Source organism: Balaenoptera musculus, chromosome 11 (genome assembly GCF_009873245.2).
Source record: "Balaenoptera musculus isolate JJ_BM4_2016_0621 chromosome 11, mBalMus1.pri.v3, whole genome shotgun sequence".
Classification (NCBI taxonomy): Eukaryota; Metazoa; Chordata; class Mammalia; order Artiodactyla; family Balaenopteridae; genus Balaenoptera; species Balaenoptera musculus.
The window spans coordinates 96,973,552-96,982,121 of NC_045795.1; the positions used below are offsets into that span (position 1 = coordinate 96,973,552).

At 52.7% G+C, this 8,570-nt stretch overlaps 1 protein-coding gene across 1 annotated transcript; it reads left to right on the forward strand.

The window, feature by feature from the left end:
- The first annotated feature begins 12 nt into the window (after window positions 1–12).
- Window positions 13–7,776, forward strand: CRELD1 (cysteine rich with EGF like domains 1). Its single transcript, XM_036868757.1, is given in 18 exon segments — window positions 13–192; window positions 721–841; window positions 844–915; window positions 1,151–1,175; window positions 1,178–1,232; window positions 3,622–3,643; window positions 3,645–3,740; window positions 4,045–4,129; window positions 4,781–4,914; window positions 4,916–4,961; window positions 5,048–5,143; window positions 6,038–6,121; window positions 6,313–6,360; window positions 6,363–6,407; window positions 6,611–6,628; window positions 6,631–6,725; window positions 6,727–6,745; window positions 7,531–7,776. Coding segments are annotated over 18 exon segments (1,419 nt in total). The 5' UTR covers window positions 13–49; the 3' UTR covers window positions 7,746–7,776.
- Window positions 7,777–8,570: the final 794 nt, after the last annotated feature.

The window sequence follows — 8,570 nt, forward strand, 5'->3', positions numbered from 1 at the left end:
CAGGTTGCAGGACGGCGACGCCCTGGTTGGCTGGCGTGGGGTGACGCAAATGGCACATGGGCCCGCTACCATTGGCTGTGGCGCGGGCTCCGCCCCCTGGACTGCAGAGCCGGCGGAGGGCGCACGTCTTACGCAGCCGGCGGTAGCAGCGGCGTTGAGGAGCCTGGGCTTGTGGCGTCCGCGGGTGGGTGGGTTCTCTCTTCCTCCCCCCGCGGCCTACTTGGTTCTGGATCCTTCCTTGCCCGCTCGGGGGCCGTGCGTTTGCAGTCTGCAGACCCCGAACCTGACCCCTTCGCTTCATATCCGGATCCGGGCTCCTCCCCCCCTCCCCCAGACCGGGGTTCCGGACTCCTCCCCACAAGACCGTCCATCCGACGTCTTCTCCCGCAATATTAGGAATCTGATCCATTCTCCTAATTCCGCTGATCCAGCCCCTATAGAACCATATCCCGACCCTAAAACAATGGGCTGACTCCTACCCCCTTGCCGAGGATCCAGGCCACCTCCCCCCGCGGTGACGAGGATAACTTGTTCCCGTCCAGGAATTGCAGAATAGGCTCCTTTCCCCAACTATCTCCCCTCCCTCTGCCTTACCCCAGTCTAGACCTTCTTTTCTTATAACACAGATCTGGACTCCCAGACCCGCGGCACCTCAGAACCCACGCTTTTCTTTCCCACTTGGCTCCTCCAGCGAACCCTCACCATGTCCTCTGTCTACAGGTCCCCAGCCTGGGAAAAGATGGCCCCACGGGCCCCGAGGGGCCTAGCCCCAGCTCTGCTCTGGGGCCTGAGCCTCTTCCTTGGCCTCCCAGGACCGGTCTGGGTCCAGCTTTTCTCCGCCTCCCCAAGTCTTCTTCCCCCACTGAGCCCCATCCATGTCACACCTGCCGGGGACTGGTCGACAGTTTCAACAAGGTGGGTGCACCAGCAGTGTAAGAGGAGGGGGCTAGCTACTATAGCACAGGGGTTGAGAGCTGGGAGCTCTGGCATACAAGTCTGCATAGACTCAAGTGTCCCAGCTTGGTTACTTACTGGTTGTATGGCCTTGGGTAGGTGCCTCTCTGTGCCTCAGTTTACTGGTCAGTGAAATATAAGTGCTGGAATGTGCCAGACACTGTACTTAGCTATTACTAGTTTTCTCCATTTCCAGGGCCTGGAGAGAACCATCCGGGATAACTTGGAGGTGGAAACACTGCCTGGGAGGAAGAGAAGTTGTCCAAATACAAAGACAGGTAAGGAAGAGGCTGGAGGGGTGGATTTGTATATCTAACATCCCAATCTGTGTTCTGCTGGTGAAAGCCTAGAGACACTTGGGGAGCACTTATTCAACAAATGTTACTGAATACCTATAGGACAGCACTAAACAAGCCAAGCAGAATTCTTTCTTCAAGGAGCTTCTATTCTAGTATAGGAAACAGTGAATAAGTAAGTAAATAATGTCTTATCAGGTGAAGAACAGTAAAGCAGAATGGTGGGAGGCATGGCATTCAAGGTATGACATTCGAACAGAGACCTGAGGTGCAGAAGCAAACTGTGCGACAGTCGGGGAAGGGTTTTGGACAGAGCGGGACTGAGCTTGGTGTATTGAAAAGGGGCTGGATTTGGAGTGGGCAGAAGGGAGAGTGGTGAAGGTGAAGGCAGAGAGCGGTGAAGGCCACAGAAAGGCATTCAGATTTCATTCTGAGTGTAGCGGGAAGTCATTGGAAGGTTTGGAGCAGGAAAGTGATGTGGTATTATTTATACCTATAAAGGTCACTTACACTAACAGACTATAGGGGGCCAAGGTGGAGGAGCAGGAAGACCAGTTGGGAGGCTAGTGTACAGTCTAGGCATGACAGTAGTGGTGGACCTGGTGAGAAGGGGTCAGATTCTGGGTATATTTTGCAGATAGACTGATAGGACATGATGATGGAATCATTATGGGGTGTGAGAGAAAAAGTAGAATAAAAGGTGCTCACTAGGTTTTGGGCCTGAGCAACTGGGTGAATCGTGGGACTGTCTTACGAGATGGGAGAACGGGTCTGGGGGGGCCTGGAATCAGACGTTCTCAGTGAACATGTTGGGCTGAGATGTCTGTTAAACAGTCAAGTAGAGTTAGATTTAGGAGTCAGGAGTTCAGGGTAGAAGTAGGGCTGGAAACATGAATTTGACAGTTACCAGCGTATAGTCAGTGTATAAAGCCAGGGGAGAAGATGAGATTTTATTGAGAGGAGAGGCCTGAGTCCTAGGCCCTCTAGCTTTTCAAAGTCAAACTGGGGAGAAAGAGGCCTGATTCCTAGGCCTCTAGCTTTTCAAAGTCAACTGGAATTAGACCAGCTTGTCATTTCTAACCCTTTGTACCTTAGGGTCACGTCTCTGATCCTCAATTTCCTTATCTGTAAAACGGGAGTATTAATGCCAATCCTATTTCATAGGATTGTGGTAAGGATTAAACTATGATATGTACTAGAAATAAAAGTGTTGTTATTACGTAACACTGGTCATTTTCCTTTCCCTCAATGGGGCTCAGTTGCCTCATTTGGGAATGAGGGGATTGACCAAAATAACCCTAAGGGCACTTATAGCTCTATAATGGTTACTGTTTTTTTGTTTTGTTTTAAATCACCTCCTATATGCCAGGCACTGTGCCAGACCCTTTAAATAATAATATAATACATTTTATGTGTTAAATGTATTTTAAAAAATTTTTTATTGTAGTAGAATGCAATAACATAAATTTACCATTAGAGACATTTAGTATATTCAGGTTTTGCAACTATTGCCCATTATCTAGTTCCAGACTGATTTCATCCCCCCAAAAAGAAACTCATCCCTATTGAGCAGTCACTCCTCATTCTCCCTCCTCCCAGCCCTTAGCACCCACTAATCTGTTTTCCATCGCTATGGATTTGCTGATTCTGTTGGAATCATACAATATGGCCTTTTATGTCCGGCTTCTTTCACTTAGCATAATGTTTTCAAGGTTCATCCATCTTGTAACAAATATCAGTACTTCATTCCTTTTTAAGGCTTAGTAATATTCCATTGTATGAATAGATCACATTTGTTGTCCGTTTATCAGTTGATGGACATTTGGGTTGTTTCTACCATTTGGCTACTGTGTATAGTATTGCTATGAACATTTGTGTACAAGTTTGAACACCTGTTTTGCATTTTCTTGGGTATGTATCCAGGAGTGGAATTACTGAGTCATGTGGTGATTCCATGTTAATTTACGGAGGAACTGCCAAAATGTTTTCATTCCCACCTGCAATGTAGGAGGGTTCCAGTTTCTCCACATCCTTGCTAACACTTGTTATATGATATGTTTTAACCACATCTACCCAGCAGGGGTATTATATTCTGTTGTACAGATGCAGGGACTGAGCTATCTTCCAGCCAACCTACAGGAGAGCCATTGTCCCATTTTACAGATGAGAAAACACATTCAGGAGAGGTTAAGTTCCTTGCCCAAGGTCACACCACTAGATTGGAAACCCAGGTCCTCCCCAGATCAATACCCCTTCCATTGTGGCCTCTGGCCTTTGACATTATCTGGCACGAGGTGGGGAGGGGGGAGATTGTAAGGAGGGTGGTGGGTGGACTGGAGTGTGTTCCTACCACCCATCCCTGTCTGGTCAGTGAGACCCGCCTGGTAGAGGTTGCTCGAGGGCGTGTGCAGCAAGTCGGACTTCGAGTGCCACCGCCTGCTGGAGCTGAGTGAGGAGCTGGTGGAGAGCTGGTGGTTTCACAAGTGAGTAGCGGGGGCCTTTCCTGGGAGGGGCTCAGGCAGGGCCGGCTGGTAAGCAGAGGGTGGCGAGCTAGGGGCTGTGTCCTCATTCAGCGCCTTCCTCCAAACCCAGTTGTGCTGAGGACTCGTTGGGGGCCCAGGCTCTCACGCTGAGCTGCAGACTGCCCCTCTGTCGGACGGGGAAAGGGGGCAGCCTTATGGGTCTTACGCCCAAGATGGGCTGTATCACAGATCCTGTGGGAGGTTGCGGGAGACGGCAAGCACCTCTGACACCGTCTCAGCCCCCTCACCATCCCTCCGCCTCAGGCAGCCAGGAAGCCCCAGACCTCTTCCAGTGGCTCTGCTCAGATTCCCTGAAGCTCTGCTGCCCCTCAGGCACCTTTGGGCCCTCCTGCCTTCGTGAGTTTTTCAAGTTCCTCTTGGGGGATGGAAGGGGACTGCTGGGGCCAGGGATCCAGTCCTGGCTCGGCCCTGGCTGGCTGTGTGAGCTCAGGCTGCTCATATCACTTCTCCGGACCTCTGTTCTCGCCTGCCTCACAGGGCTGGTGAGATGAACAAATCCATGGGGAACGGCTCTGAAAAAGGGTACGGGGTTAGAATGAGTCAGATGCGGCCGTGGTTTCTGTCATATATTTAAGAAATGCGCCCCCCCACCAGGCATTTCCCATGTCTGGACTAAGGTGACCTTCCTAGGGACGGGCAAGTGCTGCTGAAGGCCCTGTTGTCACCACCTTTTTCTACACACAGTCCTGAGGCAGGAGCTGAACTTAACTACCAGCCCCTTTTAGAAAAATCTCTCTCAAAGCTGCAGATATAAAGAGTTAGCAACAAAGATGGTCAATTCAGTTTTTATAAAACAAAAGATTTGTAAATAACCTAACTGTTCCACAATGGGGTGTTGGTTAAGTAAATTTCATTCTTATGACAAAATATTATGATGTCGTTAAAAATTGTTTCCTCTCCCAAAAATGCTTACTAATATGGGGGAAAATGTTCTCTACGTACAAGGTTGTATTTACGGATCCCACCCGGTTTGGTGTCTGCCCACAGCCTGTCCTGGGGGGTGGTGGAGCGGCCCTGCGTTGGCTACGGGCAGTTGTGAAGGGGAAGGAACTCGAGGGGGCAGCGGGCACTGTGACTGCCAAGCCGGCTATGGGGGTGAGGCCTGTGGCCAGTGTGGCCTCTGGCTACTTTGAGGCGGAGCGCAATGCCAGCCATCTGGTATGTTCGGGTAGGTAGCCAAGAGGCGTGGCTTTGGGCAGGGGCGTGTGGGGTTACCTGCCTGCCCACCCTCATACTTCCCGCATTCCAACCCAGCTTGTTTTGGCCCCTGTGCCCGCTGCTCAGGACCTGAGGAATCAAATTGTTTACAGTGCAAGAAGGGCTGGGCCCTGCATCACCTCAAGTGTGTAGGTGAGTGGGACCCTGCCCTAGGTCTGGAGCGGTGGGCAGGGTCTTGGGCTTGGTCCCCATCAACACACACATCTCTGGGCTAGACCAGTCCAGTCCCCATCTTCATAGAGATATCAACCTGGTTGGGAGGCAGAAAAGTAACCAGGCGCTTAACAGTATAGACTGATCGTTGTCAGTGAGAAATGTCTCTCTTCCAATTCAGTGGTAGTGGGGAATCAGGGAAGCCTTCTTGGAGGAGGTGTCACTTGGGTCCAGTCTCGAAAATTTGAAGAAGGGTTAAACCAGGGAATGAGCATACTGAACTTGGGGTCTGGAAACCTGTGTTCGAGACGAGGGTAAAGGCTAAGCTGCTGTAACAGAAGATCCCAAAGACTGTGGCTTAATGAATTTAGAGGGTTTATTTTCATCTCACATCACAGTCTGGAAGCCAGTGGTCCAGACTGGCAGAAAAAGCTCTGCTTGTCATAGTCATTAAAGACCTAGATTCATTCTGTCTTACTGGGCAGTCATCCCTTGGGTGTTGAGCTGGATCACGGGCACCTCTATGTATCATGACCTGGTATTCAGGAAGTGCGAAAGAGAAGAAAGTGCACGGAGGATCCAAGTCTGTTGTATTAAGGCCAAGTGAAAAGTGGAGCACATCACTTCTGTTTACAACACGTTGGCCAGAACTGAATCACAGGGCCACACTTAGCTGCAAGGCAGATTGAAAAACACAGTCTCTAGCTGGACAGCCCTGAGTCCAGCTGCACCTCTGCATGTGTGTTGGTGGACAGCCTGCAGTCTCAGCCACACTGTTTAAGCCTGGGCAAGTCCATTCCCAACAACCCTGGCCTCAGCTTCCCCGTTAGTGAAATAGGGATTGAAATCCCCACCCTGCCGGCCTCTTTGCAGACATTGATGAGTGTGGCACAGAGCGAGCCAGCTGTGGAGCCGACCAGTTCTGCGTGAACACGGAGGGCTCCTATGAGTGCCGAGGTAAGTGTCTGCTCCTGCGGGGGAGGGGTGTGGGGGGGGTAGGAGGAACTGCTCCACGCCTTTCCCCAAAAACTGCCGCGTTCCCAGGTGCCGGCACCACCCCCCCGCCCCGCCCTAGGCCTCTTCTGGAGCAGGGCTTCCCCCAGGCCTACGGGCAGCTCGCACCCTTGTCTGTCCTCTCCCTTCTCCAGACTGTGCCAAGGCCTGCCTGGGCTGCATGGGGGCAGGGCCTGGCCGCTGTAGAAGTGTAGCCCTGGCTACCAGCAGGTGGGCTCCAAGTGTCTCGGTGAGTGTCCTGCCACCTGGGAGCGCCTTGTCCACCACGAATTGACAGGGGCCGTAATATGGACGGGGTGTGGGAAGGAAGGGTGGAATGTTTCCTGGGTCAGCACAGAGCGCGTTGCAGGATGTGAGTGAGACCGGAGTCAGGGGTGCTGCCTGTGGGGACCCTGGCGGTTAGGGCGCTGACCTCTCCTTGCCTCCGTCAAGACGTGGACGAGTGTGAGATGGCGTGTGTCCAGGAGAGAACGAGCAATGCGAGAACACCGAGGGCAGTTACCGCTGTGTCTGTGCCGAGGGCTACAAACAGATTGAGGGCATCCTTTGTGAAGGAGCAGATCCCAGGTGAGCCCCAGCTCGGCCCCAGAAACCTGGGGAGGGGAGGTCCTCATCCAGGGGGAGGGCAGGCAAACCCCTCCTTCAGGCAGCTGCAGGCCCTGGCCCACCTGCACTGCCACCCAGCCCTCATGAGGCTGCTCTGCGACCCGAACCCCACCTCTGACCCCCCAGGGTGGCCTCACACCTCCCAGGGTAGAAAGGAAATCGGACTTGGCGTCAAATCATTCTGTGCCCCCGAGCCTCTTTGGTCATCTGCCCTTGCCCAGCCTGAGACTGTTGTAGGCTGTGGGGGGTGATGAGACGAAGGACAATCACAGTGATGACGATAGTGACCACTTCCACAGTTCCCTGTGTGTCACACACTGTTCCAGGCATATTGCATGTATTAACTTATTTCACCCCTAAAACAAATCCAGTGCTGTAGCTATTATTCTCATCCCCATCTCGCATAGTGGAAGCAGGGACGCAGAGAGATGAAAAAACTTGTCCAGGGCCCCATGGCAAGCAGGTTGGCAGAGCTGGGCGTCCACATCCAGGCACTGTGGCTCTGGAGCGGGGCTAGTACACATGCTCTGGCCCAACTCTCCCGCGTGGCCTTGGGCAAACCTCTTCACCCTCTGCGCCTCAGTTTCCCATCTAGTAAGACAGGGATCATAAATGCCCGTCTTGGAGTTGTTCTCAGCAGTAAATGACACTGTGTGCTGGCGTGCCAGGCAGCCGTGTGGCAGTGATGATCAGGTGTGTGGGAGGCTCCGGGAACGGGATGAGTGACGGGCGCTTCTCTTGCCCAGAGTCAGCAGGCTTCTTCTCGGAGATGACAGAGGACGAGCTGGTGGTGCTGCAGCAGATGTTCTTCGGTGTCATCATCTGTGCACTGGCCACGCTGGCCGCCAAGGGTGACTTGGTCTTCACCGCCATCTTCATTGGGGCTGTGGCAGCCATGACCGGCTACTGGTTGTCAGAGCGCAGTGACCGTGTGCTGGAGGGCTTCATCAAGGGCAGATAATCCCTGCCACACCTGCAGCATCTCCTCCTGCCCAGGCTGACCCCAAGGTCGGGACTCTCCCACCTGGACACTTGAGGCACTTGCTTTACTTCTGAGAGTGCGGTAAGCACCCTCTACCCACCTTATGGGGCAGCCCAGACACCTGGGCCTGGGCAGGTGAGGCCCTTGGGTGAAAAAGTAGCCCTGTAGGTGGGTGCCATGAGATCTTGGCCTTGGGGCACTGGTCAGCCTTCACAGTGTTGTGAATTTTTTAAAAAAGTGTCTCCTCGTTGTGGCTGCTAGTGAGCTTTGGCCCCTACCCAGGATGGGGGGGGGGGCGTCCCTTCACAACCCCCTCCTGCCAGCTGCATGCTGTCAGCTCCTGTTCTGTCCTCACCCCCTTGCCCCTCAGCCACTGATTTATTTATTCATCTCAGGAAATAAAGAAAGGTCTTGGAAAATGGAGAAGCTTGTCTTACTACCTGCCCCCACCCACCATGGGTTGGCCTAAGCTACTGAGAGCCCCTCCACCCTTGGGGAAGTTTCCTAAAACCCTGGGAAACTGAGGGCCATCCTGATGGAGGAGCAGCAGGAGGACAAAGGAGAGGGTTGGCCCTGAAGTAGTGGTAGACAAGGGAGATGGAGGAACCAGGCTTAGGAGTGGAAATTTCTCAGTTCAGTACCAGCTATCACTTGCCAAAGGACCCTGACAAATGACTTTCATCTCTGAACTTCACTCTTCTCATCTATAAAATGGGCATGATAACGCTTCCCACTCAGGCTTACTGTGAGAATTAAGGTGATGGATGTGAAAAGCTGAAGACAGTGTACAGCAGATAGATGTTC